The sequence below is a fragment of the Piliocolobus tephrosceles genome, chromosome 17 (genome assembly GCF_002776525.5).
Source record: "Piliocolobus tephrosceles isolate RC106 chromosome 17, ASM277652v3, whole genome shotgun sequence".
Classification (NCBI taxonomy): Eukaryota; Metazoa; Chordata; class Mammalia; order Primates; family Cercopithecidae; genus Piliocolobus; species Piliocolobus tephrosceles.
This window is the reverse complement of record NC_045450.1, coordinates 38,017,602-38,038,246: the sequence shown is the minus strand read 5'-3', so window position 1 is coordinate 38,038,246 and position 20,645 is coordinate 38,017,602. Positions and strand designations below refer to the sequence as shown.

Below are 20,645 nucleotides of genomic sequence, written 5' to 3'. Positions count from 1 at the left end.
GCAAAAAAGAATGTTCTGTTAGCAAGGCTGAGGAGAAAAAAGTACTAGCATATACCTCTGATAGGACTGTAAATTGGCATAACCATTTTGGACAGCAAATTAAAGTATAATAAAAATTTAAGCCAGGCATGGTGGCTCACGTCTATGATCCCAGCACTTCGGGTGGCTGAGGCGGAAGGATTACTTGAGCCCAGGAGTTCAAGACCAGCCTGGTCTTGAATATATATATCAGGTCTTGAATATATATATACCAGAATACATACCAGTACCTGACTCTACAATATAAAAAATTTTTTAAAAGCCAGGTGTGGTGCTACATGCCTGTGGTCCCAGCTACTCAAGAGGTTGAGGCAGAAGGATGGCTTGAGCCCAGAAGGTCGAGGCTGCATTGAGCCACGTTTGCATCACTCTAGCCTGGGGGACACAGCAAAACCCTGTCTCAAATAATAAACAAAAATTTAAAAGAATTATGAAAATTTAAAATGCATATCAATGTTTCTCAAACTTTAATATGTACACTAATTCCTATGGATCTTGTTAAAATGCAGATTCTTATTCAATAAATCTGAGGCCTAAGATTCTGCATTTCTAAGAAGTTTCCAGAAGATGCTGATGCTGTTGACCCAGAGACCACATTTTAGGTAACAGAGATGTATATAAGCTATACTTTAATAATTCCATTTTTGATATCTACTTTAGTGAAAGATTTATTTTCATGCACAAGGAGGAGGGTACATGGATCTTCTCTGAAACTTGTTTTTTAATTGTCTAAAATTGAAACTACCTAAATAACCATCATTAAAGGAGATATTAAATAAATTATGCAATATCCATACTACGGAACACTAAGCAGAACTTAAAAAATCAGATAGATCTATATGAGCATAGATGGAAAGACCTCTAAGACATTTAGTTGGGTCATCAATTCGAAACAGATATGTATTTGATAACAAAATGTAAAATCCACCAAACTGGTAACATTGGCATTTTCTGAAGCTGGAACTTGAATTGGGAGTGAAAGTTAAGGTTCCTTAATATTATTTGTAATGCTTCTATACTTTATAGGAGAATATGTTAAGTATTACTTATATAACTAAAAATAAATTTTAAAAGCAAATGAAACAATGTTCTTACCTAGATGATTCTGTAGCTCTCGTGTCTGTCCATCTTCAGTTGGAGTAATGAGATCCCATATGAAACCTTTAATCTTCTCATCTCCTCGGTAGTGAACAAGGCAATATGCTAAGAGGGCTCGGCAAATAATCTCTACATCGTGTTCATTTAGCTGCCTTTTGAAACGGCCATGAGATAGAATCTCTCTCCATCGGCCCCACCTGGTTAAAAAGGGTATAGTTACATTGATATTGAGTGAAGTTCTAGAGAAAAATGTAACTCATAGATAAAAGACATGAAAAACTAAAAAAAAAAAAAAAATTGTCATTTTTGCTAATTAAGTCTTCCCTACCCATGCATAGAATGTAGAGGAATGGTACAGTAATTTCTAGTATATTTTATTCAATAATGGGTAACATCTAATTCATATTACGGGATGTACAAATTTAAGAACAAGAAGTTTGACTTTAGTGATACTTTGACAATTTAAATACTTAAGGATAATTTCATCATTCTGCTATTACATATATGTTAAAAATAGAAAGTGTACTTTAAAAGTAAATTTTAATGATTCTAAGAAGATAAAAAATATACTCAAAACCAGTATATATTTTCTGTAACATTACATACCAGACTACTTAGAGCAAACATTAAAAACAATGTTTTACCCATAAACTAGCAGGTTTTTCTCAACTCTAAAGCATTCGGTTCTCCCATAGCCATTGGAACGGTCACAGGGTCTCCGGAGTTTGGGCTTTTCATCTCCTTCACTTTCAGCTTCAGATAATTCAGCCAATTCATCTTTTGTGGCACTAAAAGGTCTTGTTTGTTTCCTAATTCTTGGAGTGTCAATAACCAAGCTGTTCTGTAAAACAGAACAGCTATTACTTGAAGGTATTTTTATGATTTTGCTTATAACAGTGTTTTACATTTTCACCTTGTACAAACAATAATTACAGAAACACAGACAAAAAGAAATTACTAACAATTTCACCAACCTATTCAGTCAACTTAGAATTTCTTACATTCCTTTAGAATTCTTGCTACCACACATGTAAAATTTTATGACATTATAGTCATAGGATAAAAAGAACTTGATATTTCGCATATTAATATAACAGCATTGTAATCATAAAAATATTTTAAACTGAATTTATGCCTTATAATTTTTCTTTACCTAATTCATAATTTAGATTGTTCTTAATTTAAAAATAAAATAATGCCAAAGTTTATTCTAAAGACAAATTCAAAAGAAGGGAAGTATCCAGAAATGGAAATCCTGGTCAAAGGTTATGAATATTTTACAGTGCTTTCCAAAAGACTTAAAATAATACACAAAACACAAGGCAGTTAATTGCATCATCCTCAGTATGTTCAATTCAGTTTAATTCATTCAAAACAATTTAAGTTAACATACTTTTTATTTTTATTGAGAAACTTCTCTAAGCTAGGCACTATGTTATGGGCTGTGGTATAACGATGAGTAAGACAGTTTCTACTCATAAGGAATCCAAAGTTTTAGTTACACAGACAAATGTGTCACTAAATAAATGCTATCCGGGATGAAATTTTTTATGATACAAGAGGTATCACAGTCACAGAAAATGTCACAAAGTAGTGATACTAGAAAGACTTACTAAAGAATTAAAAGTAGTTTGCCAGGCAGTCAGGGAAGAGACAGCATTACAAGCAGAGGAAAGAGCAAGGGACCTGAAATGGCATCAGATGTTCAGGAAATGCTTATGTCCTAGAGCACAAGAGGAAAAATGGTAGGAGAGAAGGCAAGGACCAGATCATAAAGGTCCTGGTATGCCATAATATGTATGGAGTACATTATATTTAAAGGGGCAGATGATGTCCTATGATAGGTGATGTTAACTTTTGCCAAGTTTCTCCACTGTGAAGTTACTAGTTTTCCTTTTGGAATTAATAAGTATTTTGGAAGATAAACTTTGAAGACACATACATATCTTGGGTCTCAAACTTTTACCCACTAATTTTAGAATTCACTGATGGATCTTATATGCTTCAATTATTACTATAGTTGATTCATTGTGATTTTTCATTTCCTGCATTCCTTCTACATTTACTAAATGGCATTCTTCCATAAGAAAGAGTTGTCCCTTTTCCTCTTTTTTCCCTTCCCAGTTTCCTTAAAAAAGCAAAAAACAACTAATTGTATTTTTTTCTTAATTTTCAAATGTCTTTTTCCCCAAATCTTTTGAGATTTGATACATTTTCGATCAACTTATATTAGCTTTTATATAATAGAAACATTAACTTTCATATACATGTCTGCTACAAATAGTGTCACCAGTCTGACTGCACTTTCATTTTTCCATTACATAATTCTGTCTTGTATACATATACCAATCACTTCCTTTGTAATTTCGAATTTAGAATGTTTTCCCACCCAAATATTTGCGAAAAGAAATCTAACTTCTATTTTTCATGTTTTGATTAAAAAAACACTTATAAACTTTTCATCACAAATTAGAGTTTACTTGGTACAGAGCATAGGATTATTAACGCTCCTACCAAATGCCAATACAATATCCTAATCACCACTTATTAAATCATCTTTCTTTAGCACTATTTGTATATTTCATAAACTTATACTTTGATCTTTTTCTGTTATCTTATTCTTTGCTTTGTATCTTTCTGTCAGTACCATACTTTTTAAACTATTGTTTTATATTAATATATTTTATTTAAAAAAATTTTTTTTAAAAGACAAGTTCTTGATGTCACTCAGGCTGGAATGCAATGGCACAATCACAGCTCACTGCAGCCTCGAACTCTTGGGGTCAAGCCATCCTCACACCCCAGGCTCCTTCATAGCTAGGATTACAGGCATGCACAACCACGCTTAGCTAATTTTAAATTTTTTTTGTAGAGAACAGGGTCTCTCGCTATGTTGCCTAGGCTGGTATCAAACTCCTAGCTTCAAGCAATCCTCCTGCCTCAGCCTCCTGAAGTACTGGGATTATACAGGAATGAGCCACTGTGCCCCGTTTTATTAATATATTTAGATACTTTAACATACAGTAATTTTAGTCTTTATTGTACATTCTCAGAAAAGTCTTTAATTTACAAAAGTATAAACTTTAAAATGTTACTGCACAAGTATTAAATGACTATATGCTTACATAAGTTTATTTACAAAATCCTTAACTCCTTAAAATAATCTACAAAGCTCTGTTGATTTGGCCCATGTCTTCAGTCTCTGACCTCACCTATTACCACCATGCTCACTAACTCTTCACATTCTGCCATAATGTATTTCTGCTTCTAGAATACACTAAGCTTATTGCCACCAGTGTCTCATTGCCATTCCCTCTGCTTCAAAGCTTTTCCTGACATTACAGTGTATTGGCTCTTTCTCATCACTCAAGTTTCAGTGCAGATAATCCTTTTGCAGTGACCTCCCTTGATCACTTTACCTAGTGTAATTCTACTTCTCCAGCATTCTCTACCATCTTATTGCTTTATTTTCCTCACTCCTTAAATTATCTTATATATTTGTTTACTACTTTCTGACCCACCAGGATGTAATTACCAATATATACTGCTGAAAAATCACAAATAGACATCATATTTTAAGTATCATTCTGCATCTCTCTCTCTCTGTCTTGGAGCTGTTAGTCCACAGTAGATGGTGCATAAGAATGCCCATTCTTATTATTTTTAAATTATTTTCAATTATTGCACTAGACAGTATGAATATACCATTGCTCCCATATAGAAAATTTAGTTTCTAAATTTTTGCTATAACAAAAAATGTTGCAATGAATATCATTGTACTATATTATCATTGTACATGTATGCTTATTGCTGTAGGACAGATTCCTAAGAGTGCATTAAATATTCTTCCAATAAAAATTTAAAATTATTTTGTCTAGTTATAAGAAAAAATTGTTTAACATTCTGATTTGCATTGCATTACATCCATACATTACAATTTCTATGTTTACAAATGAACTGTTAAAATGCTTAAAATTTTCCCAATGGACACATCTCCCAACCAAATTTCACTTTACAGAAATCAAACGCAGCTTTCTTTAGGTATATTCTTAAGTGTTCTATATATTTTTTTTCTACTGTGAAGTAGATATCCTATTGCATTACATTTTTCTACTTCTGTTAGTACTTATACTTAGGAAGGCTCAATGGCGTATTTATCTTCTATCCAGTTAATTCACTAAGCTCACTTATGAACTTTTACAGTGTTTTACAGACCCCACTACTTGTTTAGGCATATGAACATGCCATATGCCAATAATATTTTTATAATTACCTTTTCATGTTTACTTGTTTCACACAGAATTACATATATTTCCAAAACGCATTCAACAATAATAATTATGGATGGTAGTGGTGCTACTCCTAATTGTAAAGATTTAAATTTTAAAAGGCTACCTATCAAAAAAGACCCAATGCATCAGTGCTTAATATAAAATTCCTTTAATCATCTAGCTGTTATTTTGATAACTGGTAAGACTCAAAAACATTGATTTCTATGCAATTATTAGACAAGTGTGTCTTAGTAAATAAGCAGTTATGCTACTACTATCAGTTCCATAAAGTCAATTTTAGCATTTTGGCCTTTCTTAGCTCAAGAGAAGTCGTAAGACAGTTTTAAAAATGCCACTTTCTTGATCTTTTTTTCTCCTTTTATTTACATTTTACTAGATCATCATGAATGGGTTCTGACACTAAGAAAACATTAAAGAGAAAATAAATGTAACCCATGATTTGAAGACATTAAAAAAATTTTTAAAACATATTATAATTTTAAGAATGCAAATTATATCCAAAAGTTAAACTTTCCCTGTAGGATAACCCATCATGGGAGATAACAGATATTAAATTGAAGGAGTACCTCACTCAGTTCATTCTGCTACCCTACTTCAATTTATATATGCAGAAATTTATTTTAGTAACTGCATAATTGAACACCTTAAAATATTACAATACTATTGCCAAAGTATCCCAAAAGCAAGTTTATTTTAGACGGATAAAAATACTTACTCTGCCACTGATGGCCTCTATATCTATTTCTGCCTTTTTAGCCCATTTTTGCCAGAAGTTGGGATCATCTAAAGAAATATCTGTCCGGTTTCCAGATGCCACAAAACTCGCCTGAAATACATAACAGCAGTTGTAGAGGAAAAAAATCTATCAAAGTCCACTTAAAACATTATCTCCTCACATTTACTATGGATAGAATTTGGATCCCACATACTCATACATCAAAGGGTGTTTCAAATTCAGTGGTCTGAAACATAGCACTGTGTCTGCTTAAGGTAAAGGCTTAATGCAAACAGGCTGAAGTTTAGGAACAGAATTAAATTATTACCGTTGGTTAACTCATATTTTTGGTAAGTAAGGATTGAATCTTTCTGGTAAGGAGGCTACATAGAATGGAGGTACGGTTTCTAAAAACACTACAAGATCATTAAGAAATTAGGTTAGAGAATAAGAATTTCCAAATCTGCCTGCACTACAGAGTTAATTTTCTGGTCTATTTCTAGTTTATTTTCATCACATTTTCAGATAGATATATCTCCTAAAGGAAATATACACAGGATATGGGAAATAAAGGAAAATAAATCATTGTCATTTTAAAAACTCTTTTCCCAAAAACACACAAAAACGAAAAACTCTACCACAGAAACACTGCATTAACTATTGTAAAAATTTAAGAAAATATTGAGGAGCAAAAGAAGAAAATACAAGTGATTTATTTTCGTAAATACTGTGGAAATTATAAAATCTTTTAGTTGGAAGAAACTTTAAAGATAACACTTCAACTCTGTAACTTGTGGTCTAATAACCATTATTTACAACTTAAATCATTGTAAATAGGCCTCATCAAAAAGTGTCATCAAAATGCTTTATAAAAGTGAAAGAAGCATTGGAGATACACAATGTGTTAAGGGCCTGAAAAAGGCATGTCAATTTTTACAAAAATAAATAGAAGAATATGGTCGCATAAAATGATTTTTAAAGGAGAATAGAGGTAAATGGTTTTAAGATAATGCCCAATTATCAGAGATACAAACAAAAGGTAAAAATCTTAATTAAAAAAAAGTCTTGATAAAATTTAAAAGACCCAGAAAAATCCCACATTAAAAAGATACAAGTGTTAAAAGCAAACAAGCCATTTTTTGACATTCAAGATAACTGTCAGTATAAGCACTAGGTAATTAAAAGCAAGGAATTATGTTTTATTTTATTTTTAAATGTGGTAATAGTATTGTATTTATGTTTTAAAAGTCTTTATTTTTAATGATACATATGGAAACATGTAAAGGTGGTGATGATATCTGGGATTTGCTTCAAAACAATATGAAAAAATGGGAGGTGGTGATGAAACAAGTTTAGCATGAGTTGATAACTGTTGAATACTGCCTGTATTTGTCGCTTAAACTTTATAAAACATCCAGGGCAGGCATGGTGGTTCACACCTGTAAATCCCAACACTTTGGGAGGCCAAGGCAGGAGGATCACTTGAGCCCACGAGTTCAAGACCAGCCTGGGCAACATAGTGAGACTCCATCTCTGTAATAATTTCTTTTAAAGTTAGCCTGGTGTGGTGGTGCACACCTGTAGTCCCAGTTACTTGGGAGGCTGAGGTGGGTGGGTCACTTGACCCCAGGAGGTTGAGAGGTCAAGGCTATAGTGGGCCATGATTGCACCACTGCACTCCAGCCTGGTGAGAAAACAAGAATCTGTCTAAAAAAAAAAAAAAAAAAAAAGTCTAAAACACCAAAAATTAAAAGGCTAAATGCCTCTTGCTGAACTTCAGATTCTGTTCATGTTATTGCTTACCAAGTAATAAATGTACTCATTCATTCCAACTAGTATTCTTTTGAGGTTTGGCTTTTAAGATGCTTATATAAAATAAAGCAAATGTTAAATACTGTGTTTCAAAATATGCATTTTGCTGGCATATTTATTAAACAGAAATGATGGGAACAAATGTTTTAATGAAATGAATTTAAATTCCTTTTTTTTTTTTGCTTTCTCTAAACTATAGCTTTAATATTATAAAACTACTGAAAAACTAATTTTGTATTTTTTTGAACTGATGAATGTGATAAACTGAATAATGGTCCCCAAAGATACCTCATCCTAATCCCTGGAACCTTGTGAGTTTTGTCTTATATGGAAAAGGGACTTTGCAGATATGATTAAGTTAAGGACCTTGAAACAGAGAGATAGCTTGTATTATCCAAGTAGGCCCTAAATGTAATTATAAATGTTCTTACAAGAGTGAGACAGTGGGAGATTTGACTCTAGAACAGAAAAAGGATATGACACGACAGAAGCAGAGATGGGAGTACTGTGGCCACAAGCCAAGGAATGCAGGCAGTCTTAGGAAGTGGAAGAGATAAGAAACAGATCCTCCTCTAAAGCTTCCAGAATGAACTAGCCCTACTGACACCTTGATTTTATCCCTGTAAGACTCATGTTAGACTTCTGACATGAAAAAGTTTGTGTTGTCTTAAGCCATGAACCTCGTGGGCTTTGTGATAATTTGTTACAGTGGCAACAGAAAATAGTATGAGACACTCTTAATGAGAAACCACATATTATAAAAAGTCATATTCAGCTTTTTTTTTTTTTTTTTTTTTTAGAGAAAAGATCTCACTCTGTTGCCCAGACTGGAGTGCAGCTGTATGATCATGGCTCATTGCAGCCTCTAGCTCTTAGGCTCAAACAATCCTCCCATCTCAGCCTCTCACACCAGATTGCCTGGCTGATTTTTAAATTTTTTGTAGAGATGGAGTTTCACTTTGCTGCCTAGGCTGGTCTCGAACTTCCAGCCTCAGGTGATCTTCCTGCCTTGGCCTCCCGAAGTGTTAGAATTACAGGCATGTGCCACCAGTCCTGACCTTCATATCCAACTTGAAAGAACAAAGACCAGTTTGATATAACAACACAGCTATCATCAGCTATATAAAGTATGTTATAACGATTCATCAAACTGGTATAAATGAGTATGAGGAAGAGACATCTAACTACATGCAAGTAATTCCTTAACTATTTCAGAACAAATTTCTCACAACTGAGGATATATGATACTTTAATATCTTCATTATTATAAACACATTTACTGAATGAAGTTCATAGGGTTTTATTCTGTTCTACAGTTTCAGTGATACATGCCTCTTGAGATTTAACCAATCTCGTAAATGAGTATTTGCTTTACATGAACTGTAGAACATTTAATATGAAAAGCAGGCTGGGCATAGTGGTTCATGCCTATAATCCCAACACTTTGGGAGGGTAAGGTGGGAGGACTGCTTGAGCTCAGGAGTTTGAGACCAGCCTGGGCAACAAAGTAGACTCCCATCTCTATTAAATAATCAAAAAATTAACTGGGCATTGTGGCATGTGCCTGTGGTCCCAGCAACATGGCAGTCTGAGGCAAGAGGATCACTTGAGCCCAGGAAGTCAGCTATAGTGAATCGTTGATTGCACCACTGCACTCCAGCTTGAGTGACAGAGTGAGATCTGTCTCAAAAAAAAAAAACAAAAACAAAAACAAAAACAAAAAAACCCAACAACAAAAAACCAAAAACCATGAGGAACCATTAAACATGAAGTAATTGAAAGGACACAATCAGGTTTTAAAGTGTGTTACTTTTTTGGTTGATTACCTAAAAAAAAATTATATGCTACAGTATATAATAATTTTTATTCTGCTATCATATAACTATCGATAATTTTTAAAATGTACCTGGAAGAAATTAAATTTCAGAATTAAATAGCTTTTCTTACATTCATTATAAGACAAATGATGAATTTAATTTACAAATAAAACAATTTTAAATTTCTAAATAATCCAACAGACTTTTGCTAACTGACATGTAACCTATTTACAAGATGACTTATGTGATTCTCAAGGATTGTGACAAGAGATTATACCTACTGAAATAAGATGCTACTCCTTACAAATGTTAAATCCTAATATCCTAGTTCCTCCTAAATTTTTCTTCTTAAAATGCATTCCTTCCACCATTAAACCTCTGTATTATTTGCAAGAGAAGACTTTTAAATTGCAAAATCCATCTTCCTATGGCAGACAGTGGTAGAAAGGCAGAAGGTGCCAACTAAAGGCCCTTACAAATAAGCAGTCCATCTGCAGCACAGTTTAGATGGTTTTCATTCCTTCGTAAATTAAGTAATTCAAAGTATTTTGTTCTCTATCAAATTTTAAAAAATCAGACTAAAAATGTTTCTGTTTCTAGGACCCACCTGGCTGCCCTTATAAAAATCTCTCAAAACAAGTTTTAGGGGATATCATCACTCGAAAATGAAGTTATCAATAATGAGTTCTATTTGATGGATATGTACTAAGTCTCATAAGGACCGTGATCCATATATGTAGCTCCTTATTAAACACTATTTGATAATGCAAAGAAATACAGAATGGAATTATGTTATTTCTTCAAATTGTTGAAAACAGTTGAGCAGAGCTGAAGTCTTTGGATCCCAGGAAAAAGTGTAAAATACTACTGACTTTACACCATATTCCATTTTGGCAAATGTCCAGTATCTAAATAGCATTCCCATACAACTATGGGAATGAACAAATTATTTGGTAAATGAACAAATTATAAAACAACTAGAGCAAACTCTCAACTCTTCTCAGCATTGTGGTACCTTTTCAGCTCTCAAATGTGATAGTTACTTTCTGGTGTGAGGATTCAAAGTAGATATTTAAATGTTTAAGCATTTCTCAATTCTCAAAGCATTAAGAGTATACTTGAATTCTCTAAGTAAAATAAAAGTTAGATAGCACTGTATAGTAAAGTGGGAAAGGGCAAGTATGATTATTATGACCTCTTTAAAGTAAGACTCAAAGAGGTTAATTGTTCAAGGTCACTCAGCTTATTGAGTCAGAATTCAAACCCTGGTTTTCTGACTCTCCACGATCATTATCATTAACATGTTAAATGAGGAAGCCAAGAATCACATGTGCTCATTAAATGCTTTGCATATGCCTTCATTAATTAAAAACAAAACAAAACAACAACAACTTTAAGGACAGTATCTTTATGTTTGGCCTAATCAACAAGGACAATAACCATGACCAATACCTTTTGATATTAATTAGATTTCAGATACAAGGAAAAATATCTCTGTACAAAGAGTACAGAACAAAGGAATCAAAACTAAGTAAGATTTCCCAGGAAAAAAACTAGAGCCGGGGTATATCTACTCAATCATGACCAGTTTTAGTTCTCAGTCTTATACTTTACTTCTGCAATGTTCCTTTTGGAAACAAAAGGAACTACTTTTTTCTGATTTATTCTCTACTAATTTCCAAATCTGTATCTGTGTCCCAGGCAACTCTCCTAGACACCTCCATTTGGATCCTGTAAATGTAATAAATACAACAGCTCCAACACTTTGTTTTCCCCATATGAATGTCCTTCTCTATCTTAAAGACAACCATGACCCTCCTAGCTACTTAAGGAGAAAGTCTTCAAGTCATTTCTGACTCTTCCTTCTAAAAATTTCTAACTGGTCATCAACTCCTATTGATTCAAGTAGGTCTCCATGACCCTGGTCCATCCATCATTATTTCCTACATAAGCCCCTTAAATAATCTTGTTTCTAGTCTTTCCCCTTTCCAACTTGTTCTCCATGCTGCTGCTAGAGTTAAATTTCTAAACCAGATTGCATTATGTCCAATTTCTGCTTGAAGGACTTGAAAAGCTTAACTGCCTTAGGATCAATTTCAAATTCCTCAAAATGGGACATAAAGCCCTTCACAATTGGGGTTCAACTTCCCTAACTCCTTCACCATTTCATCTCCACGTAATTCATCTCTTGTATCCATACATGCCTATGTCACATTCCTGAGATATTCCTTGTAGTTTAGCAACATATGACTCATTTAGCTGGCTTTTTCTTTCTCTTTGTAAAACAATGAAATTCGCAATTCCCTCAAGACTTAGGTTGAATGTTCTTTTCTTTGCAAAGGTTTTCTTTATTCAGAACATACAGAATTAGTCATCTCCTACTGTATTTTTTTTCCAGCAACTATAATCCTTTCATTATAGTATACCTGGCATTTAGCAAAATACCTGACACAAGAATTTATTAGTCTGCTAAATGAACGCAAGCGAGTTTCCATTTGAAGGCTGGTATCATTACTTTTGGTACAGCACCTGTACTTCCTGCTATACCACAATATTACCGATAAAGATAAAGAAAGACTTCTGGATTGAATGCGGAGAGGGGAATGGGGAAGAAGGGAAATGTAGAAAGGAAGTTCAGTGGAAAAGAGAAAACTTGTATGTAGTTTTCTGCAATTAGTGCAGGTGAGACAGAATACTGCAATAATAAACTATTCAGATGAATGGAAGAGAGGTTTACCGCGTCTTGGTTTGGAAAAAAAAAAAAGGAGAGAGAGAGAGAGAAAAATGGGATATGGCTGGGCATGGTAGTTCATGCCTGTAATCTCAGCACTTTGGGAGGCCAAGGTGGGTGGATCACCTGAGGTCAGAAGTTCAAGACCAGACTGGCTAACACGGCGAAACCCTGTCTCTATTAAAATTACAAAAATTAGCCGGGCATGGTGGCGGAGGTTGCAGTGAGCCGAGATCGTGCTACTGCACTTCAGCCTGGGTGATGGAGTGAGACTCTGTCTCAAAAAAAAAAAATTAAAAAAAAGAAAGAAAAAAGGAATAGAAAGGCAATTAGTAAACTTTACAAATATTTTCACCTAATAGAGTTATTAACGTTTCTTTCCAAAATACAAATTTCATCTTACCCCTTAAGACTTAAGATACTCCTGACCCCACGTATCCACCTGCCTCGGCCTCCCAAAGTGCTGGGATTACAGATGTGAACCATCCCACTCAGCCAAATTTAAGTATTTAAAATGAAATTGGAAATCCTTTCTCTCCTTTAAGTTCTTTAAATTATGAAAGCTGATGTAAGATGATTTAACCTCTTACATTAGTTATACTTTGTTCTGCCTTTGGTATACAGATGTTTAGTTTCTAAATTTGATTTCATATGTTTTACTCTAATATTTAGAACTATTTCTAGTTATTACATTTATTATATTTCACAAGGATCAGAAGAGTTCATGTGAAATTAACATAGGGGATCAGAAAAAAATGAAGGAAAATATATTACCTACTGCTTTTTGGCTAATTCAGTATGTTTAAACATTTGGTGTAAGAGACAATTAAACTTTTTCAGTAGTTAGGATATGAACATCACTGCTATGTTAACAAAATTGCACTAACTGTTACCTTGGCAAATGTTGACCCACGTCCTTCTGATTCAATTGTAATGGTTTTTGTACGACGTAGTAAAATCTGATCGATATCCTCTTCACAGAATTTAGAACCTTCATCTTCTTCCTCCATAATGGCACCATAAGCACCTCTTCGAAGCAGATCTTCTATTTCCTTTTTGGAAAGCTGCTGAATCTAAGGAGAATTTAACTTCCATAAAAATAGTTTTTTTTAAAGTTCATAAAATGAGGAAGTATCCCTAAAGGATGTCAAAGAACATAAGAGGCATGCTTAAACTGCATTTGGGTTTGGGATGCGCATGAGAGAGAATTCACGGAAATAATATATTGAAGTTGTTGACTCTTCTTTGCTCTGTTAAAACAAGAATTACCCATCTGCCTACCCATCTGCCTAGAATGGCTTTGGTTAAAACAAGGCCTAAGGGTCGGGTAACATCTTTCAAGGTTCTTTTAAATACTAGGACTCTATTTTTTTTTCTTTTTGAGACAGGGTCTTGCTCTGTTATCCATGCTAGAGCGCAGTGGTATAAACACAGCTCACTGCAGTTGACCTCCTGGGCTCAAGTTAGTCTCCCGCCTCAGCTTCCCAAGTAATGTGGACCACAGGCATGCACCATTATGCCCAACTAATTTTCATTTTTTATAGAGACAGGGTCTTGCCATGTTGCCCAGGCTTGTCTCAAACTCCTAGGCTCAAGCAATCCTCCTACCTCAGCCTTCCAAAATGCTGAGATTACAGGTATGAGCCATGTGCCCAGCCCAGTACTAGAATACTATTATTGATAGATATTAGGCAAGAACCTTGAGGGAAAAAAAAGCCAAAATGTCATCATTTATAACAAGACAAAGCCAATGCTAGTAGTTTGAAACTAAAAAAAAATTTGAAAACTGTTTACATAAACACAAATTCTATTTTGCTATGCCATCATATAAATGTCCTGAAAAGAAAGCAAATAATTTCTATCTTGAAAATACATTTAGAATTCATAAGCTCTGGAGCTATACAGAAAGAAAAGGATTCAGAAGTATTAACTAAACATAGCTCTGTCCTGAAAAGGTCCCTCTGTATAAAAGAAATGTGTTTAGTATTCTGCATGGACCAAAACTAAATGACACACTATTGGAGGTAAAATTAAATGCAAAAACACACAAAAATCTCAAGTGAAAAAGAAAATATACATACACCACCAACATTACTTTCTCTTCCACTCATGCTCTGTAACACAGCTTTATCTAGGCCCAGTTTCAAACTGGCTCGGTCAAACATCTCTCTCTCATATGAGTTACGAGTTACCAGTCTGTAGACTTTAACTGCTTTGTTCTGACCAATTCTGTGGCAACGAGCTTGGGCCTATAAAAATGAAAAGTTACATATTTATTTTCTTAAAAGGCATTTAATAGTAAACTGTATGTATGGCATATAAACACATGTAAGAATTCTTAGACCATTTTTATTGAATTAATCTTTTTCTAGAAATTAAGGAAGAGCTTACCACAGTAAGAAATAATCTCACAATCAGGAATAAGTTAAAATTTAGGTTTATAAGCTTAAATATCAAAGAATATAAATTCACAAAGGACTACTTTTTTTTTTTTTTTTTTTGATGGAGTCTTGCTCTGTCGCCCCAGCTGGAGTGCAGTGGTCTTGGCTCACTGCAACCTCCGCCTCCTGGGTTCAAGTGATTCTCCCGCCTCAGCCTTCTGAGTATCTGGGATTACAGGCACCTGCCACCACACCCGGCTAATTTTTGTATTTTTAGTAGAGACAGGGTTTCACCATGTTGGCCAGGCTGGTCTCGAACTCCTGACCTAAAGTGATCCACCCACCTCAACCTCCCAAAGTGTTGGGATTACAGGCATGAGCCACTGCGCCCAGCCTTATTATGTTTTAATGGAAGTGCAGTCAATATACTTTTAAGCAGGGACACAAAACCTATGAACAGGTTTCATAGTTGATGGCGACTGAAGTTTGTTGTTGTTTATTTTTTAGACACGAGGACTTGCTATGTTGGCCAATAGAACTCCTGGGCTCAATAGATCCTACCCCTTTGGCCTCTCAAAGTACTGGGATTACGGGTGTGAGCTACCACTCAAGTTTTAAAGTCTAACCCTCAATTTCTAAATTTTTTTCAATTACATTATCAACAATCTTTACACTGTATTTTATTTAAGCTGGGTAATTTTTTTCTGTAAGTTATTGGGGTACAGGTGGTATTTGGTTACATGAGTAAATTCTTTAGTAGTAATTTGTGAGATTTTGGTGCAACCATCACCTGAGCAGTAAACACTGAACATATTTGTAGTAATTTATCCCTTGCCCACCTCCCACTCTTCTCCCCAAGTCCCCAAAGTCCATCGTACCATTCTTACGCTTTGTGTCCTCATAGCTTAGCTTCCACTTATGAGTGAGAACACATGATGTTTGGTTTTCCATTCCTGAGTTACTTCACTTAGAATAATAGTCTCCAACATCATCCAGGTCACTGCAAATGCTGTTAATTCATTGTTTTTTATGGCTGTGCAGTATTCTATCATATATAATATAAACATTATATATATATATATATATATATAAATATATATATATATAAATTGTGCCACTATAAACATGTGTGTCCAAATATCTTTTTCAAATGACTTTTTCCTCTTAGTAGATACCCAGTAGTAAGATTGCTGGATCAAATAGTAGTTCTACTTTTAGTTCTTTAAGGAATCTCCATACTGTTTTTCCATAGTGGCTGTACTAGTTTATATTCCCACCAGAAGTGTAGACGTGTTCCCTGTTCACTGCATCCACATGTTTGTTGGCCATTTGTATATCTTCTTTTGAGAATTGTCTATTCATGTCCTTAGCCCACTTTTTGATGGAATTTTTTTTTTTTTTTTCCCGATTTGAGTTTGTTGTGTAGATTCTGATTCTGGATACTAGTCCTCTGTCAGATGTATAGATTGTGAAGATTTTCTCCCACTCTGTGGGTTGTCTGTTTACTCTGCTGACTGTTCCTTTTGCCATGCAAAAGCTCCTTAGTTTAATTAAGTCCCAGCTATTTATCTTTGTTTTTACTGCAACTGCTTTTGGGTTCTTGGTCATGAAATCCTTGCCTAAGCCAATGTCTAGAAGGGTTTTTCCAATGTTATTTTCTAGAATTTGTATAGTTTCAGGTCTTAGGTTTAAGTCCTTAATGCATCTTGAGTTATTTTTGTATAAGGTGAGAGAAGAGGATCTAGTTTCATTCTCCTACATGTGGCTTGCCAATTATCCCAGCACCATTTGTTGAATAGGGTGTCCTTTCCCCACTTTATGTTTTTGTTTGCTTTGTCGAAGATCAGTTGGCTGTCAAGTGTTTGGCTTTATATCTTGGTTCTTTATTCTGTTCCATTGGTCTATGTGTCTATTTTTATACCAGTACCACGCTGTTTTGATGACTATGGCTTTATAGTATAGTTTGATGTCAGGTAGTGTGATGCCTTCAGATTTGTTCTTTCGGCTTAGTCTTGCTTTGGCTATGCGGGTTCTTTTTTGGTTCTATATGAATTTTAGAATTGTATTTTCTAAACCTGTGAAGAATGATGGTGGTATTTTGATGGGGATTGCACTGAATTTGTAGAATGCTTTGGTAGTGTGGTCATTTTCACAATATTAATTCTTCCCATCCATGAACATGGGATGTGTTTCCACTTGTTTGTGTCATCTATGATTTCTTTCTAAGCTGGGTCATTTTGAGGGGGGGGGACCACCCAAGGTAAATAACTCTGGATATCTAAATTTTATTTAAATGAAGGACAAACTAATTAATATGCATATATGTTAAAAGTGGAGACATCAGAGATCACATAAGGGCTTCATATTTTATCCTGAGTTCCCACTAAACTTAAAACTTTTTATGATAAATCTTGACTCCAGATATTCTATAGAATCTAGTTTTTCTCCCAAATTACTAATCACCTTTCCATTATCTTCAAACAAATTAAATCATAAAATGTGGCTTTAAAATAAATAGGGGCACTGATGTTATGACCTTTGTTGACATTTGTACTCTATCCACATCCATTTTGTGCCATTTGGAACCCAGGAATGTGCCATTTGGAACCCAGGACTGTAAATGGGCAACTTTGCTCTAGGTGTAAAGGAAGTACAAGAGGCCAAATATGATCTTAGTCTGTAAAAAGTGGATCTACATTAGCAGTCAAATAGGAAAAAACAAGTGACAGGGAGAAGTTGGGAGATTCAGGGTAGTTTTTCCACTTTCTATTCAGGTTCTATAAAGTGACTTTATTATTATAACTTAACTTTTAGAACATCCACTGTAGGCAGTTATAAGCACAAACATGCATTTCAAAGGCAAACAATTATAATTTGGGTTTAACATAGGAATTGGGAAACTACAGCCTGTGGACCAAATCTGGCCTGCCAACTAAGAATGGCTTTTTTCCCTTTTTAAAGGATTATGACAAACAAGAATGTGTGACAGAGATCTTATGTGGCACACAAAGCTTGAAATATTTACTAATTGAGCCTTCCACAGAAAGAGATGGTCTCTGGCTTATTGTATTAATTTTGGATAATCCTTTGATATTTTAAAGTAGATTACATATAGTTACATAAATGAGCAATTTAAAATATGTTTTAAGCTATGTAGATTCTCAATAATCATTTATTATATTTGTCTTTATGCTTACTTAAAAAAAATAATATGGCTGGTCTGCAGGAAGTTATTTAATGGGTTGTTCACGTTTACAGATTGAACTCTACTTTTCCCCTTCTCATGACTACACTTGACTAGTTTTATAAAAAAAAAAAAAGTACTAATATGAATTGCAATGCAATTAAGACAATGATGAATAATAAAATAATTTTTTATATTTTGTTCTCTTCTCATATCCTTCTGCAAATTTAGACCCTCTTCAATCACTGTAATTAATATTCCTATATTTCTATGTAGTCCAAGTATAGTCATTACTTATATGTTTGCCTTCATTTTCTAAAGTATTTTATTAAAAAAGCATACTATATTATGATTACAAGATAAAATTAGAATAAGCGAGTACTTATTTTTAAGGATTAAAATTCTGAAATTTTATTACAAATAAATTATTCTTAGAGCTTAGGTCTCTCTCAAATTTACATATTATTATTTAAACTATAAGAATATCAGGCTAGGCATGATGATGTATGCCTGTAAACCCAGCACTTTTGGAGGCCAAGATGGGAGAAATGCTTGAGTCCTGGGGTTCAAGACCAGCCTGGGCAACATAGTGAGACCTCATATCTAAACAAACAAAAATTTGTTTACTGTACTCAAATAGGTATAACTTTTTATAAGCTAGTAAGACAAATTTTATAAGTTAGTGAGACATATAAAAAAGTAAAAATTTTTTGTCATGATAGTTTTTATCATAACAATTAAAATAATTTCACCTATTTTATTTGGCACAGATATTTCACAGAGAAACATACATTGGTTTGTCTAGATAAAAATACAAGATGTGGATTACCAAAAACAGTTACACAATTTTACTTTTTTAAAAAATGCATTTCTTGTTAGCCAAGAAAATTATTTACCTGAAGATCATTTTGAGGATTCCAATCAGAATCAAAAATTATACACGTATCAGCTGCAGTTAAGTTGATGCCCAACCCACCAGCTCGGGTACACAGGAGAAAAACAAATCTATCTGAATCAGGTTTACTAAATCTATCTATAGCAGCTTGCCGAAGATTTCCTCTGACTCTGCCATCAATTCGCTCATATAAATATCTATGGAATGAAATGGAATAAATTTACATAAATAATTATAATAAAATTGAAGACATATTCTATCAAATGGAAAGTCAGTTTTCCTGCAGCATTATGTTTTCTGTAAAATTAAGAAGCAATATCATCTCAATTAGTTTCTGTGACTTTATACTTTTTGGTGTTGGTGCTACGGAGAAAACAAAAACAAATACAAAGATATAAAACTCTGAATTCCTGGATGTATAGGTAAAAGACCACTACAATGAATTTTATTTCAGAAGTTAGAATAACAAAAGGCAGTCTATTAAAAACTGCTTTGCTGATCTCACCATAATACATCACTTTCTTGCAAGAAATAAAGACTTTCACAAAGACGTTATATAAGAAGGCTATGAATGTTTCTCTTGTCCTTAATCCGTAATACTCTTAACTGACATACTTGCTTCTATATTGCAATCTATTAAGAACACACTGGAATGCTGTTGAATTCTTTATAGTCATTACTGCAAAGTAATTATCTTTTAACTTCCTTTATCCTTCCCCATTTAACATATACAAAACTCAAAAACTGCAAGATATCCAATAAAAATAAAATAGATAAAAATTTAGGAGCTTGGACTCTAAGTGGTATACATATGACACATGACACATTTCTACATATGATTTACTAGAGTTTTAGCAGTCACCCCACGATTATCTCTGGTACCTACAAAACGGACGAAAGACTTCTAATGTTTCTTATGACAATAAAAGAAACTCTGAATTTTCCATGAAATTTATTACAATAGAAATTTATAAGTACAGTTTTATCTGTATAAGTTCTCAATGTAAGGAGATTTAAAAAATGTAAGAATTACTATTTTTAGGAACAGTGCAACTTAATGTTCATATCACACGATATAAAATTGAGAATAATATACATTTTAAAATGAGGCTAAAGAGTAGGACACTGACACTAAAAATGGAACCAGAAATAAAAATGAACTACACAATCTCTAATAATATAAAACAGTATAGACCTTTACTTATCTATATGGGTTAAAATCTATTGAATTAAAATCTGCAAGTCAGATGCGGTGGCTCATACCTATAATCCTAGCACTTTGGAGGCTGAGGTGGAAGAACTGCTTGAACCCAGGAGTTTGAGACCAGCTTGGACAACATAGTGAGACCTTGTCTCTATCAAAAATAAATTAGCAGGGTGTGGTAGTGCATGCTTGTAGTCCCAGCTTCCTGGGAGGCTGAGGTTGGAGGACTGCTTGAGCTCAGGAGTTGGAGGTTGCAACAAGCTATGGTCACACCACTGCACAACACCCTGGGCAACAGACTGAGATCACGTATTTAAAAAAAAAAAAAAAACCAACAAAACAAAAATAAAAAAATAAATAAAAACAAAACAAAAAATCTACAGCTGAAATTTCTGATTCTCTTTTACATTAATATGTTACTATCAGATGGAATCCTAATGGTCTGATAAACTATCCTACGATAATTAGCCTATTATA

General features: G+C 33.9%; 1 protein-coding gene across 14 annotated transcripts in view; it reads right to left on the bottom strand.

Moving 5' to 3' along the window:
• Positions 1 to 20,645, bottom strand: part of CHD9 (chromodomain helicase DNA binding protein 9) — a 276,890-nt gene that overhangs the window by 58,806 nt on the left and 197,439 nt on the right. For all 14 annotated transcript variants that reach the window (XR_002731229.1, XM_023209924.1, XM_023209920.1 and 11 more), the window contains 6 exons: positions 18,966 to 19,161; positions 14,586 to 14,753; positions 13,398 to 13,577; positions 6,145 to 6,255; positions 1,782 to 1,978; positions 1,135 to 1,334 (listed from right to left, as the gene is read on the bottom strand). Coding sequence is in view for 13 of the 14 variants with exons in the window: in XM_023209924.1 (XP_023065692.1) it covers positions 1,135 to 1,334; positions 1,782 to 1,978; positions 6,145 to 6,255; positions 13,398 to 13,577; positions 14,586 to 14,753; positions 18,966 to 19,161 (1,052 nt within the window). In the remaining variant the exon portion in view is untranslated. The remainder of the gene's footprint in view (positions 1 to 1,134; positions 1,335 to 1,781; positions 1,979 to 6,144; positions 6,256 to 13,397; positions 13,578 to 14,585; positions 14,754 to 18,965; positions 19,162 to 20,645) is intronic.